At 65.2% G+C, this 27,901-nt stretch overlaps 12 protein-coding genes across 12 annotated transcripts; 7 read left to right on the top strand and 5 right to left on the bottom strand.

Annotated features, from left to right (window-relative positions):
* Nucleotides 1-455: 455 nt before the first annotated feature.
* Nucleotides 456-1,051, bottom strand: JCM10292_000974 (uncharacterized protein; the record flags this gene model as incomplete). Its single annotated transcript, XM_076647492.1, has 2 exons — nt 456-934; nt 1,009-1,051. 2 exons carry the CDS (start codon nt 1,049-1,051, stop codon nt 456-458), a joined length of 522 nt encoding a protein of 173 aa, XP_076507027.1.
* Nucleotides 1,052-1,347: 296 nt separating this feature from the next.
* JCM10292_000973 (uncharacterized protein) lies at nt 1,348-4,548 on the top strand (the record flags this gene model as incomplete). The annotated part of the gene is made up of 1 exon (XM_076647491.1): nt 1,348-4,548. One exon carries the CDS (start codon nt 1,348-1,350, stop codon nt 4,546-4,548), a length of 3,201 nt encoding a protein of 1,066 aa, XP_076507026.1.
* Nucleotides 4,549-4,674: 126 nt separating this feature from the next.
* On the bottom strand, nt 4,675-5,789 carry JCM10292_000972 (SAM-dependent methyltransferase; the record flags this gene model as incomplete). Its single annotated transcript, XM_076647490.1, has 4 exons — nt 4,675-5,110; nt 5,166-5,295; nt 5,350-5,455; nt 5,520-5,789. The coding sequence occupies 4 exons, from the start codon at nt 5,787-5,789 to the stop codon at nt 4,675-4,677; spliced, it is 942 nt and encodes a 313-aa protein (XP_076507025.1).
* Nucleotides 5,790-6,111: 322 nt separating this feature from the next.
* On the top strand, nt 6,112-7,341 carry JCM10292_000971 (uncharacterized protein; the record flags this gene model as incomplete). Its single annotated transcript, XM_076647489.1, has 1 exon — nt 6,112-7,341. One exon carries the CDS (start codon nt 6,112-6,114, stop codon nt 7,339-7,341), a length of 1,230 nt encoding a protein of 409 aa, XP_076507024.1.
* A 376-nt stretch (nt 7,342-7,717) lies between these two features.
* JCM10292_000970 (uncharacterized protein) lies at nt 7,718-9,454 on the top strand (the record flags this gene model as incomplete). Its single annotated transcript, XM_076647488.1, has 6 exons — nt 7,718-8,301; nt 8,368-8,458; nt 8,517-8,710; nt 8,766-8,934; nt 8,999-9,115; nt 9,197-9,454. The coding sequence occupies 6 exons, from the start codon at nt 7,718-7,720 to the stop codon at nt 9,452-9,454; spliced, it is 1,413 nt and encodes a 470-aa protein (XP_076507023.1).
* A 120-nt stretch (nt 9,455-9,574) lies between these two features.
* Nucleotides 9,575-11,836, top strand: JCM10292_000969 (dihydrolipoamide acetyltransferase family protein; the record flags this gene model as incomplete). The annotated part of the gene is made up of 5 exons (XM_076647487.1): nt 9,575-9,652; nt 9,866-9,969; nt 10,249-10,302; nt 10,364-11,621; nt 11,726-11,836. The coding sequence occupies 5 exons, from the start codon at nt 9,575-9,577 to the stop codon at nt 11,834-11,836; spliced, it is 1,605 nt and encodes a 534-aa protein (XP_076507022.1).
* Nucleotides 11,837-12,056: 220 nt separating this feature from the next.
* On the bottom strand, nt 12,057-12,689 carry JCM10292_000968 (uncharacterized protein; the record flags this gene model as incomplete). The annotated part of the gene is made up of 4 exons (XM_076647486.1): nt 12,057-12,245; nt 12,306-12,401; nt 12,508-12,549; nt 12,645-12,689. 4 exons carry the CDS (start codon nt 12,687-12,689, stop codon nt 12,057-12,059), a joined length of 372 nt encoding a protein of 123 aa, XP_076507021.1.
* Nucleotides 12,690-12,954: 265 nt separating this feature from the next.
* Nucleotides 12,955-17,846, bottom strand: JCM10292_000967 (uncharacterized protein; the record flags this gene model as incomplete). The annotated part of the gene is made up of 6 exons (XM_076647485.1): nt 12,955-12,979; nt 13,046-15,983; nt 16,041-16,100; nt 16,159-16,714; nt 16,775-17,213; nt 17,269-17,846. The coding sequence occupies 6 exons, from the start codon at nt 17,844-17,846 to the stop codon at nt 12,955-12,957; spliced, it is 4,596 nt and encodes a 1,531-aa protein (XP_076507020.1).
* Nucleotides 17,847-18,975: 1,129 nt separating this feature from the next.
* On the top strand, nt 18,976-20,340 carry YIP4 (Yip4p; the record flags this gene model as incomplete). Its single annotated transcript, XM_076647484.1, has 7 exons — nt 18,976-19,226; nt 19,334-19,379; nt 19,447-19,548; nt 19,614-19,650; nt 19,732-19,834; nt 19,952-20,088; nt 20,228-20,340. 7 exons carry the CDS (start codon nt 18,976-18,978, stop codon nt 20,338-20,340), a joined length of 789 nt encoding a protein of 262 aa, XP_076507019.1.
* Nucleotides 20,341-20,902: 562 nt separating this feature from the next.
* Nucleotides 20,903-21,511, top strand: JCM10292_000965 (uncharacterized protein; the record flags this gene model as incomplete). The annotated part of the gene is made up of 4 exons (XM_076647483.1): nt 20,903-20,976; nt 21,053-21,092; nt 21,220-21,315; nt 21,446-21,511. The coding sequence occupies 4 exons, from the start codon at nt 20,903-20,905 to the stop codon at nt 21,509-21,511; spliced, it is 276 nt and encodes a 91-aa protein (XP_076507018.1).
* A 299-nt stretch (nt 21,512-21,810) lies between these two features.
* Nucleotides 21,811-22,839, bottom strand: JCM10292_000964 (uncharacterized protein; the record flags this gene model as incomplete). Its single annotated transcript, XM_076647482.1, has 3 exons — nt 21,811-21,984; nt 22,065-22,556; nt 22,627-22,839. 3 exons carry the CDS (start codon nt 22,837-22,839, stop codon nt 21,811-21,813), a joined length of 879 nt encoding a protein of 292 aa, XP_076507017.1.
* A 122-nt stretch (nt 22,840-22,961) lies between these two features.
* PRP24 (U6 snRNP complex subunit PRP24) lies at nt 22,962-27,473 on the top strand (the record flags this gene model as incomplete). Its single annotated transcript, XM_076647481.1, has 18 exons — nt 22,962-23,555; nt 23,616-23,626; nt 23,700-23,761; nt 23,828-23,973; nt 24,046-24,204; nt 24,287-24,391; nt 24,459-24,603; nt 24,689-24,781; nt 24,861-24,913; nt 24,997-25,103; nt 25,178-25,370; nt 25,465-25,688; nt 25,766-25,844; nt 25,909-25,983; nt 26,057-26,287; nt 26,372-26,644; nt 26,730-27,029; nt 27,120-27,473. 18 exons carry the CDS (start codon nt 22,962-22,964, stop codon nt 27,471-27,473), a joined length of 3,204 nt encoding a protein of 1,067 aa, XP_076507016.1.
* Between the last annotated feature and the right edge of the window lie 428 nt (nt 27,474-27,901).

Raw genomic sequence — 27,901 nt, 5'->3', positions numbered from 1 at the left:
CACAACCAAATGGAAGCTGTCGAGCGGGCTGAGCGGCTCTGCGCAGGCTGTTGTTTCGACTGCGGCTCGTGTTCTGCGCTTGTCGAATGTTCTGCTCAGAGCTTCTTTGCTCTGACCCAGCGACCGTCTGCAAGGCAGACACTGACAAGAGTGCCCGAGTCCGCCCCCGCGACAAGACGTTGAATTGACCGGCGTGCCTTGGAGATGGCCGACAAGCTGGCACGACGAGGAAAGCAGTTGTCGATGGGTCGGGTTGGGCGCAGCGGCATAGATTGAGGACAGGCGTGCTCCCAAATTCGCATACGAAAGAATGGCAGGGATGGGCGATGCAAAGTGAACGTAGCGGTACAGCTGCGTCAAAGAAAGAGTCAGCCCGATGCAGAGGTGTGAAGGCGAGGAGTTACGCACACAACAAGATAGAGGAACAGTCATGCAACCCTGGCACAGAACAGCGCTCAGCGGAACTTCTTGCCCGGGCGCTTCTCCATGAGCTCGACGTAATCGACGCTCCCGAGGACATTGCCCTTGCGGCCCTTCTTGCCACCCTTGCCCGCCCCGCCACCGAGCTTGTCCCTGCTGCGCTGCTCGTCTGCGCGGAGCGACTCCTTGGCCGCGCGCACCTTGTCCTTGAGCGACTTGTTCCTCTTCTTGCCGCCTCCGCCGCCGCTGCCCGGCGCCGCCGCGGCGTCGCCCTCGTCCATCAAGTCGGGCTCGACGTCGCCGTCGGCATCGTGCACAGGTGCAGGCTCGTCGACGAGGCTCGCGGGCCCTGCGGCTGCTGCTGCAGCGAGGCGCGGGTCGGGCTTGGTGGATGTGCGGCCGCGAGCAGAAGTGTTGAAGAGCGGGATGGCCGAGCGCGGTGCGTCGTCGGGCGAGACGGAGCGCTGCTGGATGCTCGGGCCCGACTGTGCGTTGATCTTGCGGGCGGTGCGGTCTGCAAGGCGGGGCAGAGTGAGCTCGACTGATGAGGGGGACAGCAAGCGGGAGCGCGGGAAGCGGCGGCCGTACCCGCCTTGGAGAAGCGCTTTGTGAGCTTTGCGGATTTGCCCATTGCGCACTCGATTGCCGACGCGAGTTTGGGTGCCTGGAGGAAAGCAACGAGGCGGTGCACGGCGAATCGCAGCGGCGCGATGAGGACGACTCGCTCTCCCGCTCCCGCCCTCCGCAACTGCCAGAGCCAGGACAGCTGTAGAAAGTCCTTGCGGGTGCACACCGACCCTCCAAGCTCGATCGAACAGCTCCGCGAGGTGCAGGTGCGCTACTTTCACCGCGCCTCACTCTGCCGATCCACACGACCAGCACTCACGCTGCCACACACAGCACCAGGGACTGCGAGCCGCGGTGAGCATGCTGCAACGAGCCACTGCAGCAGCCTGCCGCTGCGCATCGACCTCGACCGCGCTCCCCTGCCGCCACTCCGCTGTCCGCTCCTACTCGAGGTCCACCTCGCGCACCGCCGCTTCCGTCCAGCCAGCGCGTGCAGAGCCCGGCAACGCCTCTCTCGAGTATGGTGCACCGCTCTGGACCGCCCCTCCGCCGCAGACGAGGTGGTTTGGTCCGGTCCGCCGAGGCTGGACAGGCTGGATGCGCGACCCTCGACCGCCGCCCTCCGCTCCGTGCAACCCAGATCCCTTCGAAGGACCTCCGCCGTCATTACCGCAGCCAGACCCACCATCGGGAAACGCACCCGCACTCCCGCTCGATGACTCGCTCGCGAACCGCCTCTCCGCCTACCTCACCTCTCGCGGCCCGCGCACCGCCCTCTCGAGCTTCCGCGACGAGTTTGGCGAGTACCTCGCCGTCGCCGACCGCGCCGATATGCCCCTCGTGCGCGCCATGGTACTCGAGGACGCGCATCTCGCGGCACAGAGCAACAAGGCGAAGAACCGCCTCGGGCTCGAGCGCTTCGCGACAAAGGAGCTTGTCGAGGGTGGGAAACTGCAGATCGCGCTCGAGCACGATCAGAACGCGGTGCAGCGGATCGACGGGGTAGTGCAGGAGCGAGAGCAGAAGAAGGGCGCGCGAAAGGCGCCGCATGAAGCAGAGACGCACTTGCCGCGTCTAGCGGAAGATGCTGTCGGAGTCGAGGCAAGGTCGCCCGAGGCGGAGTCTTCAGCTGAAGGGGCCGTCTTTGACAACGGGACCGTTGCTGCCGCGTTCCTCCGTCGCGTTCTCGACTCCAGCACCACCTCTATCGCTCCGAACTCGCTCGCGTCGGCTTGGGACGCCTTCGCCGCGACTGCCGACCTGAGCGACTCGCCGACGGACCTCGAGCTCGCCGTCGCCCTCCTGCACCACCTTTCGGCTCCTCTCGCGCCCGAGGCGACCACCGCGCGCAACCTCCCTCTCGCCCTTCGCGTCCTGCAATCGCTGCTCGAGGTTCTGTCCGACGACGTCGTCGCACCGCAACCGGCGGCGGCTGACGGTGTGCCCGACGACTCGCGGCTGCAGGCGGTCCTCTTGCGCACAGCAGCCAACATCGCTGTCGACGAGGACTTTCTTCCTCTCGCAGTCCAGTCTCTCCAGTCGCTGGGCCGCCTTGTCCGCGAGCACGCTGCACTCGGCTCGACGAGTGATGCGGAGCTTGCGAGTCAAGCTGCCGAGATTGCCGTCGAGCACCTGGCCGATCAACGTGCCGTCACGTACCGCCCCTCCGCGAATTCGCCCGACGCCTCGACTCTCGCCACTGCTGCCTCTCTCCTCCAGCTGATGTCGCCTTCCGTCCCCGTACTGCGAAACGGCAAGGCTCGCCCGTCGCTCCCATCCCCCTTGTCGACGCTCCTCTCCGCCTGCGCCGACGAAGCGGCGCACCGGCACCGCTGGGACCTCGTCGCACAACACTGGCAACTGTGGGCCCCGCGCGGCTGGTCCCTTCCGACGCGCTGGACGCTCAAGCTCGCGCGCTGGCTCGCGGGCGAAGCGCCGTACTCGACTTACGGCCCGCCTCCTGCGCCGGGGCAGCGATCCATCCGCGTCGCGCGGATTGACCAGTTTGCGCGCTTTGCGACTGCGACGACGCGCGCGCTGCGGCTCGGATGGACCAGCAGCACCGAGGGCTGGACGAGCGAGGATCGCAACGAGTGGCTCGACCTCCTGTGCCAGTCAACTGCGGCGACGCCCTTCACGACCTCGCTCGCACGACAGACGGCGCGCCGCTGGCAGACCGAGGCGCCGCCAACGAGCCCGTTCATGCTCCGCGCACCGACGCTCCTCGCGCTCGTGCGCACGGCCGTCCCGCCCAGGGCGAAGACCGCCTTCGCCGCCGAACAGGGGCGCGAGCTCCTCCTCGCGCACCTCGGCGCGCTCGTCTCCCCCCAGTCGCCGTACGCGCGCGCCGACGGGTCCATCACGCATTTCGACCTGACGACGCTCGCGCAGGGGTTCGCGCTCCTGGGCGACACCGACTCGTTCGCGCAGGTGTTCCGCCGCCTGCTCGAGCAGCGCGTCGTGCCCGACAGGAAGGACGTCGAGGTCGTCCTCGCGCAGGCGCACAAGGTCGCGGCTGTGAAGGGGGGCAAAAAGGCGTCTGCGGCGGGTCAAGCGCTCGGACTCGTGCAGCGCGCGGCAGAGATGGGCATCAAGGTCGACTTTGCGATGCTGCAGCGCGTGATGCATTCTGCGCTCGAGCGCGTCCTGCAGGACCTGCGCGCCGACTCGCAGTCGGGCGATCCGAAGGCCGCGCGACTGCGCGCAAGCGTCGCCAGGCGCAAGGCTATCGACGGCGTGCTTCAACTCGCTAAGCGCATGGGGGCGACTCCTGCCGAGATGGACCAGCTGCGCACCTACGCCGACGACTTCCTCTCGCTCCGCACTATCCCGATCGCGCCCTCCGTCTCAGGCGGCGACGCGATTCCGCCGTATCGTAATCGCCTTCCCGCCGTCCTCTCTCCTGCAGCTGCGCTTCAGCTCCTCCGCCAAGCGCGCCTCTCTGACAACGCTCGCAATGCCTCGCTCGCGGAGCAGGTCTTCCTCCGCGCGACTTCCTCGCTTGACCCGTCGTCCTCGACCCGCCGCGGCAATCCACCGTCTCAGGCATACGACGAGCGGCTCGTCGTCCTCGCGCTCGAGGCGATCCTCGCTGCCAAGGACAGCGACGCCTCGACTCGCCGCGCTGCGCTGCGGCGCGTGATCGACCGCGCCCTCGCGCCGCTCACTGCGCCCTCAACCGCTCCAGGCGCGTCCGGCGCTACGTCGCTGATCCGGTCGCGCGAGGGCGTCGACGTTGTCTTGCGCGCATTGGTCCGCATCGGCGACGTCGAGGCGATTGACCGGTTCGTCGAGCTCATGCGGAGGCAGTCCGAGGCGACCGGGCTGAGGAGGGTCCTGCAGCCGAGTGACGACGTGAGGTACACGGTCGTGCGGTGGGCTGTCGGGGAGTTTGGGCGGGAAGCGGTGACGGCTGGGAAGGGATGGCTGGGGCAGGCCGCGAGGGATTTCTACGAGCTCGGCGAGGGGAAGATGGCGCCGCTCACAAAGGAGGAAAGGCAGGCGGCGCGGCAGAAGCAGAGGAAGAAGGCGGCGCAGAAGAAGGGCGAGGGAGAACGGTAGACATGCAGAGCAGTCGCTAAACACGATCTGACGAGCATTTGTTGTTGTAAACACCGCGCCCGCCGCGCAACTTTCGCTCACACCTGACCCGCTCGCATGCGCAAAACGTGAGAAAAGGGAGCCACTTCATTCCGCCTTGTCTGCCTTCTTTCTCGCCGATATCAGGTAGAAACCAAGCTTTTGCGTCCCGCCACCTGCGCCGCTGTACCATTCGACGACCTTGGCGTACCACACGAGCGCGCGCCACCCCTTGCCCAGCACGGCGCCCATACTCTTGTCCCTTCCCTGCACGAACGCACAAAAGCCGGACCACACGTCCGCGCTGATGTCGCGCAGCTCGATGCTTGACGCGTCGAACCCGGCTCCGACGAGCTGTGCGCGGTACGTCGCGGGGGAGACAAAGTTGTTGAAGGGACAACCGGCGAGGTGGAAGAGGAGGCGGAGGAGGACGAGGTGATGCCACAATAACGAGTGAGGAAGAAGCAGGTCGGTCAGGGCGAGAGAGCCGGAGGGTGCGAGGATCCGGTGGGCTGAGGAGAGGAACGCGGTGCGCGTATTGAAGCTGCGGGTTCCGACGCCGTCAGTCGTGCTCAAGCATGCGACGCCGTTCAGCGTACTGGTAGGCGCAATCGACGGCCAACACAGCATCGAACGACCCGGGAGGGAGCTTCGCGAGCTCTTGCACAGCATCGCCTTGTCGTAGCTCAAAGCGGTCCTGGTCAATCCCCTCTCGATTTGCGCGCAATACTGCACGACAAAAGCTGAGCACGTGCCACACAAGGCTGTTGCGAATGCGCGCACCAGCAGCTCTATGCTCCCGCGCCAGCGAAGTGTAGCCGAGGTACGAAGCCGGCGCGAATTCGCGTTCTAGCAGGAGCGTCGACTCGCCCGATCCGTACCCAACCTCCTGAATAGCACGTGAAGCGTAAGCAGAGAGCGCCAAAAGCAGGTGACCAGCAAGAGGCACGCACACAAATGCGCTGGCCGGAAGAAAGGCCAGCTGCGAGCGCAACGCGTCGGCACAGCTCCGCCGCGGCCTCCGGAAAGGTCGTCCGCGGGCGCGCAGTCCAGTAACCCATGTTGAACCACCTCGACCTTGGCTCGTCGATATTGAGGAGGAGCGCATCTGTGTCGTCGTCCCCGTAGATCTCGCGCGGGGAGGCACAGACGGCACGGAACAGCGCAGGGACGAGCGTGTGCAGCAGAAGGCCCGCTAGGACACACCCGACGTACGCCAGCATCGCACAGAGCTGCCGCCGTGTCCTTGCGATGCAGAGTCGGCTCCGGTTTGTCGTCCGTCGCGTGTCGTCTGCAGCAGGACCCTCCCGAGTCGCGAATGTTAAGTCGCGCACGGCCACTCGAGCGTTTGGACGGTGCTGCTCCGCCGTGCGCGTGCGGCGAGGACTGTGACGAACCTAAGCGAGGCAAAAGTAATGCATTTGTAATTGACTCCGATCTGATCTACGTTAGCGTCATTCGGCCCCACTTTTTCCTCGCTCCTTCCCCTCGACACTAGGTACGCAGACTTGCCAGCTCTCTGCGTTGTGAGCGGGCACAACCACGATGGACGTCGACGAGGCTCGGCCACCTCCAGCCGCGACACGCTGCCCGCCAGAGCTCCTGTTCCGCATCTTTGAAGAGCTGCCGGTACTCTACGCCGCCGAAATTCAGGAGGACCTTGTCGCGTGGACCGTCACCTCGACCTGCCCGTACCTCGGCCGCCTCGCCCAAGTCTGCCGCAGCTGGCGCGACCCGGCGCAGGCCGTCCTCTTCCACTCTGTCAGCCTCGTCCGGCGTTTTCAGGTCGAACGCTTCCTCAAAACCGCGCATGCACGCCCGGATCTCGTAGCGCGCACAAGGGCGTTGCACATCGGGCTAGAGCGGGGCACGCCGGAGCGCGAGGCGTCAGAGGAGGAGCAGAGCGCCATCTCGGACCGCTTCCTCGAGACCCTCACGCACACCCCCAACCTCCGGCACCTCCTTGTCACCCATCTGAGTCCCAGCACGAACTGGTCTCTTGCCGACTTGCTCGAGCGCCTCTCGCTCGAAACTCTCGCGCTCAAAATGCACCAGTCGACGCACACGCTCGACCGCTCGTGCGTTCTTGCCGGACCCGAAGACGTCTACCGCGCGTTCACTTTGCCCGGGCTGCGGCACTACGAGGTCAACTTCCAGCCACGATGGCTAAAGAACTCGTTCTGGCCGGCCGTCCCGCCGTTCCCCTCCTGCCTCACGTCCATCTCGGTCACGGTGAACTCAACACAGGGTCTGCTGCGCCTCATCACGGCGACAGCCCACACCCTGCTCCACGTCAATATCTACACCGAAAATGCTGTCGAGCCCGAAGGGGCGACCGCCGCGTTCGGCCAGATGGTCAACGTGCGCGAGTTTCGCTTCGAGTCGAATATCCCGCCACCGTCGGATGCGCCCAACTCGTGGCTTCAGCCTCTCCTCCCGCGGTACACGCAGCTCAAGCGCCTCTCGGTCTCGGAGCAGGCGGCGAGCGCGTCCTTCCTCGGCTTCCTGCCGCCGTCGCTCGAGCTCGTCGAGTTCTTGTGCTACGGCAGCCGACCCGATTACACCCTTGCGGAGCTGAGCGAGCTCATCGGCGACCCACGCATCAAGCTTTCTTTACCTGAACTGGTTCTGACGGTCGACGAGGACGCGTTCGAAGCGACTGTCGACCCCGCCGATTTGGTCCGCCTGCAGGCGGACTTTGCAAGGAGGGACATCAAGCTCAGCACTGCCTTTGAGCAACTGGAGATCCCCAGGATCCGATTTGTGGATCTTTAGGTGAGCTCTTGCCGTGTTTCGCTCCGATGCAGCGCAGTAAACTGATTCTCGCCCACCTCGCATTTTATCCACCCACCCTTGACTCTGTTTCGTCCTTCTGACCTCGCCATGACGCTTAGTGCAAAACTTGTATCGTTTCCAACCCTCTGATGTATCCGTACGCCACGTCGGCGACTTGGAGGATACCCCCCTGTGTGACCCTTCCCCGACTTTCGAGTGACAGCTCGAAATCTTGCAACCCGTCGTTCGATTCTGAAGTCAATAGCTCCTGTGAAGGATCGAACAGAGAGCACTTGAATTGGCCGTCCTTGTCGTCTTCGTCCAGTCCTCGTCATTGACACTTTGCAGATTGACCTTTCCCTCGACTCTCACCGATATGCTGCAACTTCGGCTAGCGAGTCTGGCGCGTACACAGGTGGCTGCCTCTTCGCTGCAGCGACGCACGCTGTGGCGATGCTCGACGCTCATCTCTTCCTCGCCCTCATCGCTCCTTGCGCATGTCGAAGCGCAGCACGCACGGGCGGACGAGCGACCTGCGCTGTTCGTCCTGAGCAAGAATACGCCTCAGGAGCTCGTCGAGCGCTTCCAGACTGCGCTCCTGCCGCCACCCCCCGCTTCGACGCCCTCGCCGATCGGATGCATCTCCGAAGTGATGCCTCGCGCCGCTCTGCCCGACGAAGTACAGGCCGCCCTGCCAAACGAAACGAGTGAACCGTTCTCCCTCTCGCTCGCCTACCACGTACCCTCGTCCCCCTCCGCCCGCCTGATACCCTTCCGCTCGACGCTCACGGGCCGACCACCCATCGCTTTGGGACGCGAGATCCGGCCCGAACTGCAGCACGATGCAGAGGACGACCCAGGGTTCGCGGCATTCCTGCGAGGCGAGAAATGGGGCTTCGGGCAGGCTAAGGTCGATGAGGGCAGCAAGGGCGAAGACATCGAGGAGCTGAGAGGCGTCGAGTGAGTAGTTTGCCCTAATCGGCCTGTACCTAAGATCAATGACTGACTGCAGTCGTCGCGGGGTAGCTCTTCGCACGTCCGGGAGGTCGTCGCGCTCACGGCCGATCGGATAGAGCCGTTCCTCGGCGCATTATCGTCCTTCCCTACAGCTGCTAAGGTCCGCTCACTCGCCTTGACGACTGCGTATAATAATTTTGACGGCTACAAGTGTTCAGGGTGGTCTCGTCGGCTCTTCGACCCCTTTCCACTCCGCCACGCACATCCCGTTCACGCTCTTCTTCGGTCGCGAAACTGTTTCGACCGGCGCCGTCGGCCTCGCCGTCGTCGAGCCAAACTACACGCAACCAACAGCTGCCAAGCTGAGCTATGGCAGTCTAAAAGCAATGGGCAAGCCCTTTGAGGTGACCAGGTGCGGTTGCCCGCTTCTCCGCCTCGCAATCGTTGTGACCGACTCGCATGCACAGCTCGCAAGGCAACATCGTCCTCACGCTTTCGAACCAGAACGCTGCTCGACTGCTGCTCGACGCCGTCAACGAGCTGTTTGGCACCTCTGCGCAGAACCTCTCGGCCGTGCAGCGGAGTGAGGAGAAAGAGAAGGATTTCTACGCGGCCTTATTCGACCATCAACCATCTGTGCGTTCCAAGTTGGTCTTCCTAAAAGGCGGACGTTTACTGATCGGCGTGAGCATGCTCGCAGCTCCCGCTAGATCTGAGCCAAGCCCGCCTTGTCTCGAAGATCATGGCCGGCGCGCCTTCCCGAGGTGCCATGTCGATTGATACTGAGGAAGAGATCAAGGAAGGGGATTACCTTGCGGTGCGTTGCTTGCTCGCGATACGACGGCTCAAAGCTGCTCTTGATCGGTGCTCACTCCTCCACCATTTCTTCTGGCTGCAGTTTGTCCACGTCCCGCCAGCCAGCGCTTCCGCGCCCGCATCCGCCCCTCCGCCCGCGGACTCGCTCAACTTCGTCTCCATTCCGCCCTCCGACAGTCTCCCCCTCTTCCGCGCCGCCGATGCTCCCTCGTCCGGCCCGGTGATCGAGCTCGACTCGTTCCTCGCAATGAGCGAGAATGGCGTCCTGGCTACGCCTGCACTCGAGAACGCGGCAGTCAGGGTGTGTAAGATCGAGGGAGCGAGCGTGCGGCTGCAATAGAGTGCGTTCGCGTCGACGCAACTCGCCCGCGACCGGTATCGGCGGTAGCTACCGCCGAAGAGGATCCGCAATCATCAAGCAGTCTGCACAGAACGGGTTCGACAAATCCGCACGCACGCGATGGAGCCGGCGCACTTTTGGGTCACGTGCGCGTTTGGACGGGACGCCGTCGCGTCCCCACCTGGCGATGCCGCGAGCGTCCGTCTCTCGCTCTTCCTCCCCTCACGAGCTCGAACCGAGATGCTTTCTGTTGCTCGGCTCTCTTTGAGGTCGCTCAGCCGCGCTGCAGCCGGTCGCAGCGTTTCGACGCTCCCATCCCTCTCGTCGTTTCGGCCCCACTCTCGCCTGGACGGACCTTCCGGCTCAGGCCTTCCTAAGCGGATCCGACCATCGCGAGGGCTCGCAATCCAGGATGCTCGCCATTTCAGCGCCACCACTCTGAGCAGGGGCCAGGTCAAGCCGTTCGTGCTCGCCGACATCGGCGAGGGTATCACCGAGTGCGAGATTGTCAAATGGTGCGTGCGGCTCAAGCTCAACCGACTGGCACTGCTACGTTATCACCTCCGGCGAGGACAGCGAGCACTTCCTCGCTGGGCCCGCGACCCAAAGATGCGAAACTTGACATTCCACTAGAAAGCGGACCTCGTGCATGACGAGACGCCTCATTAACCAGACTCTGAGGGACGGCGACACATTGACGACCCGCGGAGTGACCCTCGGAACCCAGACGCCCTACATTAGCAGCTCCTCGTTGGCTGGGACACGGGCTGACCGCGCTGGTTCGTTCGCAACAGGCTCGTCAAGCCAGGCGACACGGTGGAAGAGTTCGACCCCGTCGTCGAGGTCATGTGTGTATTTTCCTCGCCCCCTTTGCGTCGATGAACTGGACTGACTGAAGAATTACCGCAGGTCGGACAAGGCGTCGGTCGAGATCACCTCGCCGTTCACCGGCAAGGTCACCGAGCTGAGTGGGGCAGCGGGCGACATGCTCAAGGTTGGCAGCACTCTCTGCACCATCGAGATCGGCGAGAGCGACGCAGTTGAAGCAGCCGAAGACACGGACGTGCCGAGTCCGCCAGCACCAACTTCCGCCGAGGCGTCCCAGCCTACCTCGTCTATCGACCTCCTGCGAGCGACCGTTTCGTCTTCGTCGTCGACGTCGCGTACCAACAGCAGCAGCGAGATTCTGGCGACCCCGGCGACGAGGCGTTTCGCTCGTGAAAAGGGCGTCGACCTCGCCGCAGTCCAAGGGACAGGCCGGAACGGTCGCGTCATGAAGGAGGACGTCCTCGCCGCGGCGAATTCGAACCAGGACAATCGGCCACACGCGCCGTCGAAAGAGGCCGTTTCCCCGTCCTCACCTCCGAAGTCCGTCCCCGCCCGCGAGTCGACGCTCATCCCGCTTTCCCCTACCCGCCGCGCCATGTTCCGCGCCATGACCGGCTCGCTCGCTATCCCGCACTTCGCCTACTCTGACACGATCGACGTCACGGAGCTCGAGCGCCTGCGCCTCTCGCTCTCGTCGACCATTCCTCTCCGCTTCCGCAAGACGCTCTCGCCCGCCGACGAACTCGCACTCGCAAGGCAGGGCCACTGGGGAAGTACCGTCGAGCGAGTGGCACCGGAGCGTCAAGTCGACCGCGTGACGCTCCTCCCGCTGCTGCTCAAAGCGCTCTCGCTTGCCATGGCTGAGCACCCGCTCTTCCTGTGCTGGCACGACTCGTCGGCCGACGAGCCTGCGCTTCTCCGCCGCCGGTCTACCGATATCTCTGTCGCACTCGCCTCGAATGCTCCGTCGGGCGGTCTGTTCACCCCCGTCCTGCGCAACACGGACCAGTCTTCCATCTTCGACCTCGCCTCTTCCCTCGCGCACCTCCAGTCCTTCCTCCCGCCTGCCTCGTCCTCCGCTTCTTCCTCGGCGCCCAAGTTCCCGCCGGACTACCAGGGTGCCGGCACGCTCACCCTCTCCAACGTCGGCGTAATCGGCGGACGCAACACCCATCCGGTCGTCCCGCCTACGGGCCAACTTGCGATCGGAGCAATCGGTCGCACGCGGGTCGAGCCGCGCTTCGCGAAGGGCGACGAGAAGAGGGCCAAGAAGGTTGCGGCGGGACTCGACGCGCTGGAGGAGGGGAAGGAATGGAAGATCGAGCCGAGGTTGGTCATGGTGCGTTTGCTTTCACATCGTGTCTGTTCCGCGGTCCCTTCGAAGCCCGCACGGAGTGGCAGCGTTCGGTGTAAGGCCGCCAAGCTCACGACCTCCTTGCGCAGGACGCTACGTTCACCGCGGATCACCGCCTCGTCGAAGGCGTCGAGCTGGCTCGTCTCGTCGAGACCTGGAAGCAAATCATCGAGGAGCCGAGCAGGCTGCTGGCACGGTAGAGCGTCTAAGGCGCTGCAGACGCTGCAACTCTTGCACGACCTTCTTGCCTGCCGCGCGTCGGAGAGCCCGTTCACAACGCAAGTTTGGCTTTGACTGCTTGCTCACCGGCGCGGCAAAGGCCGACTCCCTGACGTACAGTCAGGAAATGGACCGGACCAGAAACACAGCGGACTGCAAGCTAAAGTACAAGCAGGTCGCGCCTCGCATCACCGTGCCTCGTCACTTCTCCGTCTTTTTGCCGGCCGCCTTCGGGGCTTCATCCTCGTCCTCTTCCTCGCTCGTCGACTCGTAGGTGTCCTTGTAGTACTTCTCGCCGGCGGCGGTGAACTCGAAGGACTGCTTCTCCTGCGCGCGCGGAAGGCGGAGAAGCGTCAGCACGGCATTTGAAGCGCGGGTAAGCACTCCAGCCTGTGATGCGTCGGAAGGAATGGACGAGGCTGGGAGTAATGCAAGGCTGTGAGCACCCACCTGTACGACGAGTCCGTCGGAGATGCGTTTGTCCATCGCCTTTTTGAAGCGGTCCTTGCTGCTGTCGTTACCGGCAATCTGGACCTTGTACACCTCCTGCGGATCCAGAACCATCAGCAAGAACTTGTCTCAACAACGTCCGCGTCCGAGACGACTTTGGCAGTCGAAAGTCGAGGGAAAAGCTCGAAATGCAAGAGCGCACGGCGATGTACTCGTAGATCTTCTTGCGCGAGATCTTTTCGCTCTGCACACTCACACAGGGTCAGCGAGTGAAGTGGACGCCTCTTGTGGTTGCTCCGATGCTGCTCACCCTTTGCCCGAGTGAAGAGCGCAATCGACCATCTCGGAGTAGGGCGGGTGAGAAGGCGACGACTTGTTGGACATGGTGCGCCGGTGCCAGCGAGCAGTTGTGTGTTCCAGTGAAGCCGTTAACGGGGGAGAAGCCGAAACGAGCGATGTGCAAGAGATCAAGAGGCGTCGACGTCGCACTTGCGAAGGTCCCCCTCGAAGGTCAACTCTCGTCACGCCGTTCGGAGATGCATAAGATGCGTTCCGATGCACGAAATAACGAATCAGGATGTTGTAAACTAGGCAGCGGAAGATGAAAGACGAAAAATGAGGAAACGAGGGCAAGTCCCCTTCCTCTGCTCTAGCGCGACATGGAATAGATCTCGCTACAAAGGTTGGGCAGCGTTCGTCAGCGTGCGCAACAAGGCATGCGAAGCGGTGGATCAACGCACAGCTTCTTGATCAGACCGCGCAGGCTCTTGCCGGCCTTCTCCCCGTTCGTGCAGAGGAAACCCTCCATTTCGCGCCTGACGGAACCGAGCTCGTCGGTGATAGGCAGGCTGCCGTCGGCGTGAACCGTGTGCGGGTTGAGGAGCAAGTCGAAGAGGCGCGTCCAGAGGTCGGCCTGGTAGTACCGCTTGAACGTCTGGGCGAGAACCCACTTCTGCGCGCCGTCAGCGTCGCCTTCAACGACGGGGACCTGCTTCGTCTCGATGTAGCGGCCGAACAGAAGCGTGTGCGCAATGGACGCGGCGCCGAAGTAGTCGGGCTCGAACGTCCAGGGGCGGCCCTCGCGCATTTCTGCGCAGTCGAACTGATCCGTCTCCTGGTTCGACGAGAAGGTCTGCCCAGCGGGGAAGGCCGAGAGGTCGACCGTCCGGCCGAAGTCGATGAGCTTGAGACCCTTGCTGCTCCAGCCGTTCGCGCCGGACGGGTCGTAGGTTGCGGCCCACGCGCGCGCACCTCCGGGCACGTCCTCGAGGCGCAAGAGGCAATTATCGATCTTGAGGTCACCGTGAACGAAGCCGGCCGAGTGGAAGCCCTCGAGCGCGCGAAGCAACTCAACGACAAAGAACATGGCGAGGAGCTCGTCGACGCCCTGTGCGCCGCCGCCATTCCCACTCGGCGCCACACCGGACTCGCTCGCGCGGTTGACGGCGTCAAGGAGGCTGCCCTGGTCGCAGAAGTCGAGGAAGAGGAACGACTCGTCGCGGTAGGCGTACAGGCGCTGGGCCGTAACGACGGACAAGCGAATCCGTACCGGCAGGCGCGCGTGCAGCTGCGACAAGACGTGGAACTCCCACAGATTCGTCGGGCGCTCAATCTTGACCGCAAGCGAAAGCTCGTCCTCGGCGTCGATGTCAAAGTCGTCCTCGTCGCCGTTGCCGAGCGCGACACGGAAGACGGCGCCGAACGCGCCCTCGCCGAGCTTTTCGCGGACCGAGAAGGACTCGCCGCCGAGCACGAGGTCCCACGCCTCGTCGATTGTGCCCGTGCGGTCCTTTCCGCCCTTGTTCTTCTCGCGCTTCTTGGCCTCCTTCTGCAGGTCGTCGAGCCGCTCGGCCACCTCCTGCCGCAGGTCGTGCACATCGGGGTGCTCGAGCACGGGCGGGTTGGCCGCTCGCAGGAGAGAAGACAGGACTTCGCCGCTGTACGGGTCGACCGGGGCGACGCCGCCGGACGAGCGCCGCGTTGCGGTCGCGTCGGCAACAACCATGTTGGTCGTCATGCCCGACTGGTTGCCCGTGATCGTGAGGCCCTCGGGCAGCGTCGAGCTCAGCGAGGCGTCATACGAGCCGTCGGGGCCGAGCGACGAGCGCGACGGCTGCGATACAGGCGCATCCTCCTGCGACACCTCGGGCGGCGGCGGGATGAAGACAGGCTCTTGCATCGGCTGCGGCGGCGCGAGATCGTCCTCATCGTCTGACGAGTCGCTGCTGTCCGAGCTATTGCTGCTGCTGTCCTCCGCGTCGTGCTGCATCGAGACGGGCGTCGGAGCCTGTTGAGCGAACGACGGCTGCGCGAAGCTGGCGACAAAGGCGCGGTCGCCGTCCTCGTCGTCCTCGTCCTCCTCTGTGCTCGGCTCGTCCTCATCCTCGTCCTCCTCTGCGACCGTCGCGGTCGCGCCACCCGGGTAGTAGCTGTCACGACGGCTGCGCTGACTAGCCGAGAGGCTTGTCGCAGCCGTGAACTCCATCGTGCGCTCGACGATGGGCGTCATCTGCTGCACGAACGGCGCGTAACGGCTGGGCTGGCCGGGCCCACGGCGACCGAGGTCATATCCATCGTTGGCGGCGCGCGCGACCTCGTCGTCCTCGTCGTAGTCCTGCGAGCCGCGCAGAGGCGCCTCGTACTCGTCCTGCTCGAACGACGACTCAGTCTCAGCCAGCGAGCCGAGCGGAGTTGAGTTGCTCCTCTGCGACGACGGCACGACGTCGGCGCCGCCGAAGACCCCTTCGTCCTGTGCGGTGGGCTGAGTGGCGTCGGAGAAGACGCTGAAGAGCGGCTGCTTCGGCGGCTGTGCCGAGCCGAGCGGCGTGCCCACCTTCGTGCCGAGTGGTGCGCGCGCCGAGCCCGTGCGCGTGATGGGACGGAAGCCGCCCGAGCTGGGCGTTGCCGGGATCGCAGACGCAGTAGCGGGGTCGCGGAACAGCTGCATCGGTGCTGCAGGCGGGGCAGCGACCGCAGCGGCATTCTCGTCGTTCTCGGATCCGAGAGAGGCCTCTTCCTCGACCGCGACGAGCCGACTCGCCTGCTCGAGTGGCTGCGAAGCCTGCGGTGCACGCTGGCTCCCGTAGAAGGCCGAGTCGTCGCCCATCTGGCTGCGCGTCTGACTGAACGGCGCGAACTGCGCGTCCGAAACGTCGCTTTGCTGCGTCGCGCCCTGCGTCGAGAACTGACTAGCGCCACCTTCGCCGCCGGGGAAGCCGTCAAATGCGCCGTCATCGCCGTCCGAGTCGTCCGAGTCGTCGAACGAGTCGTGACCGCTCCTCGCGCCGTTGACTTTGGTGAAGTCGAGCGTCTTGGCGAAAAGGTGGTCAAGCAACGCATTAGCTGCCTTTGTGTTCATCGTTGGCGAGGGCGGGCGGTCGGGGTCGAAAGGCGGCGGAGTCGGCAATCGGTCGCCGCCTTCAGCTTCAGGCGGTTCATGCGCTGGCGACGCAGGTGCGAGACTGCTCTGCTGCGCTGATCGAGGCGGGGACGGCGAGAGAAGGCTGTGCTGCGGCTGCGAGGAAGGTCGGGACGGTGACGCGAGCGAAGGGGATGCGGGCGAAGGGGATGCGGGCGAAGGGGATGCGGGCGAAGGGGATGTGGGCGCTGCAGGAGCCGCTACGGGCGAGGCTTCCGGGGTCGGCGGCGAAGGTCGTGGCAGGAAGTCGTACAGGGGAGCTGCGGCGCAGACGTCAGCCGTCTGCTCTTCAAGTCATTGGTCGTGTTGCAACGAACCGTTCTCCTCGTTGTAGAGTTGCGGCCACCCAGTCGCGGAGTCGATCAAGTACGTCGTACCTGTGTCGCCGAGCGTCAGCTGGAAAGCCATGATGCAGAGGGAAAGACGGCGATGCACTATTTGTCCTCGCGCACTCCTCGTCGAACTGCGCCTGCCATTCCCACCCATCCCACGCATCGACCTCGCAATCGACGTACTTCTCGCGCCTCGCCCGTGCCTTGAGCTCTTCGAACGAGAACTCGTCCGTGTCGTTCGGGTAGATCTTGCTCAGGTTGACGGCGACACGCTCCTTCGGCTTGGGCTTGGCAGAACCATCGGCGGCAGCCGGCGCGGGTGCGGCAGTCTTCGCACTGCTCGCCGAAGAGGACGACTTCGACCGAGACGAGGACGAGCTCGGCACCTTGTCCTTCTTCTCGCGCCGTTCCTTCCGCTCTTTGTCCTTGTCCCCCTCGCGCGACGAGCTGCGGCTCTTGCTCTCCTTTGCGCTCCCGCTCGCGCGCGGGAGGACCTCGAGCCCTTCGAGCGGGTCGCGCGCGACGAGGTCGGCGTCGGCGGACGAGTAGTGCCGGAACGGGTTCGAGCGCAGGAGCTCGGCTTCGCTTGGTGCGCGCGTCGAGCGAGAGAAGACGTCCGTGTCGGTCGCAGAGTGGGCGGATGAGGCAGCGGCAGCCGTCTACGATGTCGTTCAATCAGCACACGGATGGAGAGCCAGCGAGAGTCATAGAAAACGCACCTCGTCGCGGTAGACTTCGAGCTTGAACGCCCCCGGCTTGCTCGCCGGGCCTCCCTTCTGCGGCATGACCTCCCCGCTCCACTCCTTCTTCTCCTCGTCGTTCTCCCTCGTGCGGCTCTTGACCGTGCCAAAGTCTGCCCACCCGGCCTCCTTGCCCGCGTCACTCGCGCCGGCGTCGTCGCGGAAGACGGCAAACATCGAGCCGTTGCCCTTGGGACCTACGCCCGTGCCGCCGGGTGCAGGGCGCGAGGAAGCCGAGGAAGAGAGGACGGGGCGCGCTTCTGACGATGCCGATGCGGCGGAAGGACGGGGAGGAGAGGGGACGGGCGGCGCGACGAGCATGCGCGCTTGGAAGTCGAGGTACGAGCGCTTCAGACGGTCGAGCGGGGTCGCACGGCGGTTGATGCCGAGGTTGTAGACCTTGTCAGCTTCCTTACGCCTGCGGTTGTTTCGTTGTCAGCTCATGTGCGAAGATGGCGGGGAATGTAACACACTTGTGCTTGGCTTCGAGGACCTTTGCATACTCCTCGTACAGGGCGGCGAGCTTCTCGGCGACGCCCTTGGCGAAGAGGAAGCGGTAGCAGTCCTCAGGGTCCTCCATGTTCTTGGCATAGTGCGCCCACAAGCGAAAGTAGCGCGGGTCGTTGGTGTACCTCCCGTCGGCGAGGAACTTGCGCGTCGTCGCCTCGAGGACGGGCACGAGCTTGTTGGCGGCACTCGCTCCCGCCGGGTAGTTGGCGACGATGAAGCGCACGTACTGGTGCGAGATGTCGAGCGGGTCTTCGGCGAGGAGGGCGACCTCGTCGGAGCCGAGTCCGTCGCGCCCTTCCTCCCAGGTCCCGGTCTGCTCGTACACGTCGACTGCCGCTATCTGCGCCTGAAAGCGGGCATGTTCCGCATCGAGCTTGACGCCGAGGCCGGAGCGAGACGACGACGAGAGGGCGGCGAGCTGGGAGGCGGAGCGGCCGGAGTGCAGCGGGACGATGTTCTCCTTGGCCGCCTCGATGGTCGAGATGTCGACGGGCACGGCTGGCTTCGAAGGCGTCTCGAGCGGCGCAGGCGGTTGCTGCATTGCCGCCCGTCTGCAAGTTGAGCGACGGCGGAGGGCGGGGGTCGAACGAGCGAGGCGACGCGTTCAGGGGGCCGGCGCACAGCCTAGTCGGTACAAGAGCCCTCGTTACGCGTGCTGGCAGCCCGCTGGGCGTGTTCTGGCGCGAGAGGCTGACTTTGTCGGGCGAAAGCGCTGAGAGCGATCGGAGCGAGCAAACAATGCATTTCCCGGCCAGCAAGCCGTCGAGGGAGCTGGCTTCAGGTCTACACTGGGTGAACAGTCTAGTGCGGACCCTTGCCGGACGAGAAAGCCCGGGAGAAAGTCGAATTCCCGCTTTCACTTCCTCCTGATCCGCAGAAAGGCGCCCTCTTGCCAACTCAAGAAAGCTTCTGTCTGACGCGACTCATACTCGAATGCCTTTTACTGCATGCTCCGTAGCTACGAGGTCCCGCCGCAATTGGCTTATAGCGGGGTCGGTGGCAATTGAGACTCGTCTTGCTGCCTCGAGCACCTGCTTCAGCTGCACTGCGGCCGTCAGGTCTGCACCGGATCAGTCCCATGCTGGCTTCTCGTGCGCAATCACTGCGCGAGGAAATGCGCCGCTGAGCGACCAGACGGAGACAGCAGGAGGACGCGAGGAGACGCGAGCGAGATGTTGCCGCTGTTACGGGCAATGTGCGGCACGCGTGGGGTCAGACAGTGGCGCTGCGAAGCCGGAAGGCTTGTCACGACTCGCACCAGCTCGAGCAGCCGCTAGCCGCACGCACGCCGTAGCATCGGCAACAGCGGAGGAGTCGGAGGAGACGGAGGGAGAGCGAGGAAGCGGACGCGGTCTGCGGGAGTCTGACGAGCAGTGCACTCTCGAGCGTTAGCAAAGCTACACGACCCTGCACGAGCTGGAGCGCGAACTGGTGGGTGGCAGCGAGCGAGGGTCGCGTCGTCGTCGACACGACGGCGAGCACAGGTTGGTCCCACACAACTCGCACGTGCGCAGCTCTGAACGCGTCTGCCTTGCACAGAAGCGTGCAGCCTCACCGCATCTAGCTGCACCCGCCTTCGCAGCGTCTCCCGCGCACCTCCCCACCTCGTCCCGCTCCTCGTCGCTCTCCGCCCTATCCGACCCACACACCCGCGCTGCACACTGCCCGATATGGCTTCGGGGCAGTACGAGATTGCAGCAGACATCAGCGACGACGAGGCAGACGACCTCGTCGCGACCAGCTCGCAGGGCCTCCTCCCCACGCACCATGTGCCCGCCTCGTCGGCCAACAGCAAGGGCAAGGGCCGCGCGACTAGCCCGGCGCTCGAGGGCCGCATCGGGAGTGCCCCGGGCGGACAGGCGCCGATAGGGAGCCGGACGCAGCGCCAGACGACCTTTGGCGGCATCCAGACGGAGACGAGGTGCGTCTTCAGTTCCGCCTCGGTCCCGCCTGCTGCCGACGCGCATCTCCGGATGCGCGTCGCCCGGATTAGATCGCCCAGGGAGACTGAAAGTCCCGCTCGTGCAGGTACACGGGGACCGACACGCTCGACGAGCCCGTCTCGGAGACGATCGTGCGTTTCGCTTTGGCGCCCTCCCATTCGCGCGTTTTGCTGACCTTGCTTGGGCGTACGCGACCAGATGCGCGACCTGCGAGCGATCGGGAACAAGATCGTGCAAGTGCTGCACCCGACTTCTGACAATGCTGTCTTGCGCGACTGGGACCTGTGGGGCCCGCTTATCGTGCGTCCTTTTCCGCTCGAGAGCGTTGACTAGCAGCACTGTTGACATTGCTCTTCGCTTCGCAGTTCTGCTTGACTCTCGCTATCCTCCTCTCGACCAATGGTGCGCGCGAGCCTCGAATTCGGATCGAGGTCCAGGGAATTCTGACCTCGCTCCTCTGCGCAAATCACATCTTCGGCACAGCTCCCGCCGACCAGTCCCTCCCTATCTTCACCGGCGTCTTCGTCATTGTCTGGCTTGGCTCGGTCGTCGTCACGCTCAACGCAAAGCTGCTCGGCGGCAAGGTGTGAGTGGCCGGATCCGCGTCTCACCCTGAAATGCTGCAGCGATGTCATGCTAGCACCTTGCTGCAGTGTCTTTTCCCGTACGAGGTACATGGTCCTAACCTGATCTCATTCCGCAGCTCCTTCTTCCAGTCGCTCTGCGTCCTCGGCTACTGCATCTTCCCGCTCGACCTCGCCGCGCTCGTGTCGGTCTTTGTCCACCTCTTGTGGATCCGCCTTCCGATCTGCGCACTCACTTTCGCATGGAGCGTATGGGGTGAGTCCGGGTGCCCAGTCTCCTCCGCACTGCCGCAGCGCGACGCTCGAGCGTCGGGCTGCGGCCGAGCGTCGCGCTGCGGCAGTGTTGTCGGAAGGCCATCCGAGCTGACGGCACTCTGCCCTCTCTACCTGTGCAGCGGCCGTCAATTTCTTCGGCGGGACGCGCCTCGAGCAGGACCGCGCCGTCCTCGCCGTCTTCCCGCTCTTCATGCTCTTCTTCCTCCTCGCGTGGATGACGATGCTCTCCTGAACTCTCCTCGGGGACGCGGCGGCGTGGGACGGTAGGCGATTCGGGGGTGAGGGGATATGTGTCAGTTTGGAGGGCAAGACGAGCGTGCAAGTAGACGTGCTGTTTCTGTGCCCATTCGCCGCGTTGAGAGCGGTCGCGGCGTGCTCGAGAGCTTCCCGCTGCCGCTCTTCGAACTCACGAGTACTCGGAGGAGCTCTGACGCCTCCTGCAGCCGCGGTACGCCGTCCGAATGCGTGAGCAGGCGGATTGACAGCTTTCGCGTGAAAGCCGAGATGTCAACCTGGTCCATATCGCTCCTGCACGCGTCTTCTCGAGCCCCTCCTCCGTGCGACACACCCAGTCGCGCGACCCGCCAGCTCGCACGGGCTCTCCGTGTGCGAGACGAGGAGAAGCCTTCGCGATGGGGTTGACCTTCGCAAGTCGACGTCGGCGGCGTCAGGCGGGGCTTCTCCTCTCCTCCCGCTCTCTCTTCCTTTCCTCACCTCGCGTCTCCTCGTCTGCGCTCGGACGCCCTCGGACCACGCGCGACTCGAACCGCATCGCCAGCTCAGAGTGAGAAACGATGCCGAGCAGCTCGTCGTCCAGCAAGGCGTCGTGGGACGAGATGGTCGACCTTGCGATTCACTCGGGAAAGGGGTGCGTCTCGCGTGCCTCGTCGAGCTCGCTCGGAAGGAGCCGTACGTACTGACCCGTTGGGACGTGGGACACGCAGCGAGAAGATCTCGCGCACCAAGATCTACGCTTTCATCAACGTGCGTCTGCTCTCGCGGCAGCGTCGTCCTCCCCCTTCGCCACCAACGCGGCCTGCCCTTCCTGAGCTAGCCGGGCTGTGGCTGGACCGCAAGACGACGCTGACCCTGCCGTGGCGCGGTCGCGCAGGACGAGTTCCACGTCGACGTGACCGAGAACGAAGCGAGCAAGCAGAACTTCAAGGACACGGTCGAGCAGCGCATCAGGGACGGCTACGTCAAGCAGGTGCGTCTCGACTCGCTCGCGCTCCTGGGTCTGCCCCCACGGACTTCGAGGAGGACGGGACGGGCCTGACTCGCGCTTCCGCGATTCCGCCTCCTCTCGCACGCGCCCCGGTCCCGCGTGCTCGCAACAGGACAAGCAGTCGTTCCTGTTCACCAAGAAGGGCAAGGAGTACTACGACAAGAGCTACGAGGAGTAGGCGCTCTTGTTTGCTCCGAGGTGCGCGACGAGGTGAGGGGGAGAAGGGGGCGTCGAGCGGACGGAGGGGCGCGAGGTGGAGCAGCGGTCGCTTGTAGCATAGCCTGCGTGTTGTGTCTGTGTGTCACTCTGTGGTCTGTTCTTCCGACTCTCGCTGCCGAGTGCGAGCGAGAGAGGCGTGCGTGCAAGGAGGGCGAGTCGAGCGCTGCCTGCGCGACAAGTCGTCACGGTCGTTGTGACAGCTGGACTTCGTATTTCGCCTACGCCAAAAAAAAAAGAGTCGCCTCGCAGGCCGCCGGGTCACGGTCGACGACTCCTGCGCTGCTCCGACTCCCGCCCCGCCGCGCCTGCCTCTCCCTGCGCCGCCTCGCGCCCCTTCTTCTGCTTGCGCCGCTGCGCCGCCTCGGCGCTGTTCTTCTCCCGCTGGCGATTGAGCGCACTCACGCGGCGGAAGAGGTCGGGCGGGATGCGCAGCTGTTTACGCGCGAAACGATCGGGATCCGTGAGCGGGCTCGACGGCAGACGAGCGAGAAGAGGAGGGTGTAGGGACGCACCTCGTTGCGGCGTTGCTCTTTGAGTTCTTTCTCGCGCGCTTCGCGGATCCATGCGCGCCACTCGTCGCCCCAGCGCTGTTCTTCTCCCTCTCCCTCTCCCGCGCCCAGCTCCCTGCTCGGTCCCGCGCCTCTCGGCCCCGAAGCGCCGCGCAGCATGCCCAGCTCCCTCTCCTCCCTCTCGACGTCCCTCGCGACCCTCTCGAGCTCGCGCGCCTGCGCAAGGCGGTCAAAGCGCTTCTGGGCGGCCTGACGCCTGCGAAAGATGAGCATCGAGAGCGCGAGGGGCTGCGGGCGGGTGCGGACGAGCGGCGGGTGGAAGTGCGTCGCGTGGAGGATCGACGGGCGCGGTCTCGGTTTCGGAGGGGTGGGCTTGCGGGGGAGAGGGGGAGTCGGGGGGCGCGGGCGCGGGCGCGAGACGAGGTGCGAGGCGAGGGCGCGGAGGCGCGAGAGGTGCGAGTGCGAGTGCGGGGCGCAGTCGAGGTCGTGCAGCAGCTGCGGGAGGGGAGGGCACGGCGCAGTTAGAGCAAGGCGAGGTGTCGGGGGTGAGAGCGCGAGGGCGGACCTGTTCTGCGTCGCGGAGGCGGGCGCGGATGCGATCGAGGTTGCCGAGGTTGCGGCTGAGCCTGAACTCGTCGCGGACGTGCTTGCGGAGGGCCTTGCGGTGCGGGTGCGGGAGGGGAGCGGCGGTGGCGGCGCGGAGGAGCGGGCGGTAGAGGGCCCAGAGGGTGGGGATGCGGTGGGCGGGGGAGCGCAGGATGGCGGGCGGCGGGCCCATTGCGGGCGAGTGCGTTCCCCTTGCACTGCACTCGCACGCCCGAGTCCGAGGCAAGCGGGAGAGGGAAGAGCGAGAGGGGCACCGCCTCGCTCGTCGTCCTGCTGGTCGCTCTCGCCGCGACCATGGCCGACGCAGAGGGTGCGCCCGACGAGTACGCGCAGCTCACCGAGCAGCTCGCCGCCCAGCCCTACTCGCGCGAGCTCCACACCCACCGCCTCGCCCTCGCCCTCGCCGCGCACCCCGACCACCTCGAGCACACCCGCGCACAGTACGCCCAAGCGCTGCCCCTCGCCGAATCAGACTACGCAGCCTGGATCAGCACCCGCACCGCCGCCCTCCCCATCCGCCCCGTCGACGACGTCCAGCCCTTCCTCGACCTCGTCGACCTCTTCCGCACCGCAACCCGCGACTACCCCGCCTCCGTCCCGCTCCTCGCCAGGTGGGCATCCTGGACCGTAGCCAACTACTACGCCGCACACGGCATCGCCCCTCCGCCAAACCTGCAAGACCGCGACGACGACGACGACGACGAGGATGCCGCGATGCAGCCCGCGACCCGCGAGTCGGGCACCCCGGACGACCTCCTCCAGGTCGTCTTCAGCCTCGACGAGGTCCGCGCGACCTGTCAAGAGACCCTCGCCCTCGGCGGGACCCACCTCGCAGAGAGCTCGAAACTGTGGACCATCTGGCGTGACTTCGAGGTCGACCTCCTCCAGGTGCGCACTCGCTCATGCCCCCCGGAAATAGCGCTCACTGACTCGTCTACACACCTGCAGATGAACCCGACGTGCGTTCGAGTCGAGGGAACCCGCACACGGAACGCACGGCTGACTGACCTGTTCTCTTGCACGCGGATGCAGCCCCGACCAGCTCGTCCAAGTCGAGCAGCTCTACCTCGCGCGCCTCAAGGTCCCGCACCTCGGTCCGTCCCATTCTCCCCTTTCCCCTCCGCTGATTCACACGCACTGACCCGCCCACACGCGCGCAGACATCGCCGAGACCTTCTCGGCGTACTCGTCGTTCGTGACCGCGTTCGACAACGACAACTACGACAAAGCGCTGCCCGCCGCCAACAAGATCTTCAGCGCCACCGCGCGCAAGTCGGACGAGCGCTACCCCGAGGAGGAAAAGCTCGTGCGTCCCCGCTTTCCTCCCCTCCCCTTTGCTCTTCCACGGGGGACGCTCACATTTCGCTCGCGTGCGCAGAAAGCGGCCGGCTACACCGCGCAGGCGTACATGGACTACATCGCGTGGGAGCGCGAGGTCAAGCGCCCCGACACGCCCCTCGTAAAGGCCCTCTTTGAGCGCGCCGCGCGCGACCACCCGCTCGACCACGACGTGTGGGAGGCCTACCTCGAGTGGCTCGTGCGTCGCTCGTCTTCTCCCCTCTCGTTTGTCCGCGTGTAAGAGGGTTCGGGCTGACGCGCGGGGTCGGACGCGCACGCAGCACAAGATCCCGGAGAAGGACGCCAACTTGCTCCAGGTCGCACAGCGCGCGACGCGCTTCCTCCCCTCGTCCTCGACCCTGTGGACCTCTTCTCTGCGCATCTCGGTCCGTCTCGCCATCCCCTTCTCTCCCACCTCTGCGTCGCCTCTTCTGACCCTCTCCCCCCGAGCAGGAGAAGCTCTCGCTCGCGTCCGACGCGATCGAGGCGCTCTTCCAGCAGGCCTTCGCGACGCGCCTCTTTGACAAGGACATGGACGCCGTCGTCGCGCTGTACCACGCCCGCGCGAGCTACTACCGCAGGGAGATGGAGCGCCGCGGTCCGTCTCGCCCTTTCTCTCTCGCGGCGAAGGCTTCGCGACGCCCTGACGAACGCGCACTGATGGTTTCGTATCACACGCGCAGAAGCGAGCGCAGAGGGCTCGGACGGGCCGGATGCCGAACTCGTCGGGTTCGCGCTCGGCGTGCTGCAAGAAGGGATCGAAACGACCAAGCGCGGTGCGTCTCGTGCCTTGCGGCTCCTCCTTCTCCTCCCTGACGAAGGACAGTATTCTGACGCGTTGTCGCCATGGTGCAGTGCACAAGAAGGGCGACCCGCAGACGCGCCTCGAGAAATACCTTATCCGCCTCGTGCGTCCCCTCCTTTGTCTCGCCCTTCAGTCTTGCCCGTGAGCAAGCATGCTGATGTGCACGTCATCGGTGGGGATGTACAGTACGAGCGCTTCCACATGGTCGACGAGGCGCGCGCGCTGTGGGAGAGCTTGACCAAGGCGCGCCCGAACAGCTACGCCGTGTGGTACGGCCGCGCCGACTTTGAGACGTGGGTCCCCTCGCTCTCTTTTTCTCTCCCTCCCTCCCTTATGCCCGTCGCGCTGATCCGTCCTGCGCGCGCAGCCGCATGGGCGCGTACGCGACGGCGCACAGCGTCTACACGACGGGGTGCAGCGAGCGCGGGCTCGACTACCCCGAGTACCTCCTCGACGCGTGGGTCGCGTTCGAGCTCGAGTGCGGCACCCTCGCAGACGTCGAGTTTGCGCTCGCGAAGAGCAAGAGGCAGCGCAAGGGGCTCGAGAGGCGCCGCGCGAGGGTGCGTCCCGATCGCCAAGCGACGCTCTGATTGCTCGCTGTGTTGCGCAACGCACGGACTAACGCGCTGCATGTGCATTATCGGTCCCGCGCAGGAAGCGGCCGAAGCAGCCGCCAAAGCCGCCGCGTCGGCCCCCGCCGACGCAGATAGCTTCATCGCCTCTGCCGTGCAAGGCTCAGGCGCGTCGACGTCCGCGGGCGAGGGGAGCAAGAAGCGCGAGCGCAGCCCGGGCGCTGCTGCTGGTCCGGCTGCGGCAGCGGCGGGCGGGGAGCAGGGGAACAAGAAGGTCAGGGTGCACGAGCCCGAGGAGCAGAAGCGGTGCGTGCTGGTCCTCTCGTCGTCACCGCTGGCACATCGTACTGATGCGGAGGCTATACGGCTGCTCATGTTCGCAGCGACCGCGAGCACTCGACCGTGTTTGCGATCAGCTCGGGCCCGATGAGCGACGACGACGTGCGGCAGCTCTTCCGCGACGTGCGTTCCCTAGTCCCTCTTGCATCCGTAACGTGGCCGCATGCTGACTGCGAGTGGTGCGCAGTGCGGCGAGATTCGCGAGCTGCACGTCAAGGAGATTGGCGGGAAGACGTACGCGCAGATCGAGTTCATGGAGAAGGTGCACCCTGCCTCCCTGCTCTACGTGTGTTCTCGCGACTTAGACTGACGACTGCGCGCCCCGCGCCACGCAGGAGAGCGTCCTCGCCGCGCAGACCAAGGACAAGAAGCGCGTGCACTCGCTCGAGATCGAGGTCTACATCGCGTGGCAGTCGTGCCTCTACGTGACCAACTATCCCGAATCGTACGACAAGGAGGCCGTCGAGCGCCTGTTCGAGAAGTACGGCACCATCTTCGACACTCGCTGGCCGAGCAAGCGGTTCAAGAACACGAGGCGGTTCTGCTACGTCCAGTTTGCCAACCCGGTGCGTCTGTCGCCTCCACCCTGTCCATCCTTCATGCCATCACCAGGCCGATCAGAGACTGACCCTCTGAGGACATACGCACAGGCGCACGCGCAAGCCGCGCTCGAGCTCAACGGCACCGAACTCGAGCCGGGCCACGCCCTCTCGGTCCTCATCTCGGACCCGTCGCGCAAGAAGAGCCGGTCGGACGCCAACGCGCACCAGCGCGAGCTGTACGTCGCGAGCCTCGCCAAGTCGGTCAAGGAGGCCGACCTGCGCAAGCTCTTCGAGCCGTGCGGGCCGATCGTCGGCGTGAGGGTCCCGCAGGACGACAAGGGCTTCTGCAAGGGTTTCGCGTTCGTCGAGTTCGAGGACGAGGTGCGTGTTTTACCGCGTTCGAGGTTGCCACGTATCCTCTCCGGACTGCACTGCTGACTTGGGACAACGCCGCGAATTCGCACAGGCATCTGCGCAGGCTGCTCTCGCGCTCAACAACCACGAGCTTAAGAAGCGCCACATGTCGGTCACGATCGCGCAGCCGCGCGCGACGGGCACGGGCAAGTTCGGCGCGGCAGGCAGCACGACGGGCGGCGCGCCGGGCGCCTGCGCCGAGACGGAGAACCGCGGCATTCGCGTCAAGGGCCTGCTGCCGGACACACAGGAGGCCATCATCCAGCAGGAGTTCGAGAAGCTCGCGCCCGTCCGGATGGTCAACTACGTGGCCGGCTCGACAGAGGCGGTCGTCTTGCTCGAAAACCCAGGGGTGCGTCTCGGGGCAGACCTCATTTGCTTCATCGGACACTCCTTTCGCAGAGTGCCGCGAAGTTGACATGACGCGCTCCTGACCGCGCAGGACGTCGGCAAGCTCCTCATGCAGCACGACACGCTCACCATCGCGTCGCAGCCGGTGCAACTCAGCGCCGAGAACCGCTCCATGCGGCCACCGCGCTCCGTCGCGCCGAGCTCGACGACGCCAGACGGTGCGTCGCTCATGCCGCGCCAGGCAGGGCGCGGGCGCGGCGGGAGGGGCAGGGGCCGTGTTGGCCTCGGTGCGGGCAGGGGCGGAGGGCGCGGCGGAGCGGCGTTCGTCGCGGCGAGGGCGCAGAGCGGGGCGTCGCCGAGCGGTGGGGGCGAGAGCGGCGAGGCGCAGCCCAAGGCGGAGAACAGGAGCCAAGACGACTTCCGCGCGATGCTGCTCAAAAAGTAGGCAAGGGAGCCTGTGCTCCATACGCAACAGCTGGTCGTGTCCGCTTGCTGATCCTGTGAAGCGACACGTCGTGAGTGCGAGGCAGAAATCATGCGGCTCGTGTTTCGGCGCGGGAATGGAAAGGCTACAAAGAGGACGGAGGCTGGGCGGAATGGACGAAAAAGACACAACAAAGCCAGCACATTAGGCTCGAGGGGGTCGGCTAGCTAGGAGAAAGAGATGTTACACAAAGGAGAGGGGCTCAAAGCAGAAAGTCGAGAGCGTGCCGCTCAGGAACGCGAGAAGGCGGACGACGACCTGAGCTCTGCCTCGAGCTGACCTAGGTCAGGCGTTCGCGGAAGAGGCGGGAGCGCACTCTTGGGTGGCGGGACGGGCGGAGGGTGCAGGGTCGACGTCGAGCGAGCGACGTGCAGAGACCGGCGATACGA

The sequence above is a fragment of the Rhodotorula paludigena genome (assembly GCF_050403205.1).
Source record: "Rhodotorula paludigena JCM10292 DNA, Rt_paludigena_JCM10292v1_ctg9, whole genome shotgun sequence".
Taxonomy (NCBI): Eukaryota; Fungi; Basidiomycota; class Microbotryomycetes; order Sporidiobolales; family Sporidiobolaceae; genus Rhodotorula; species Rhodotorula paludigena.
Note: the sequence above shows the minus strand (reverse complement) of the source record. Positions and strands in the feature narration are given on the sequence as shown.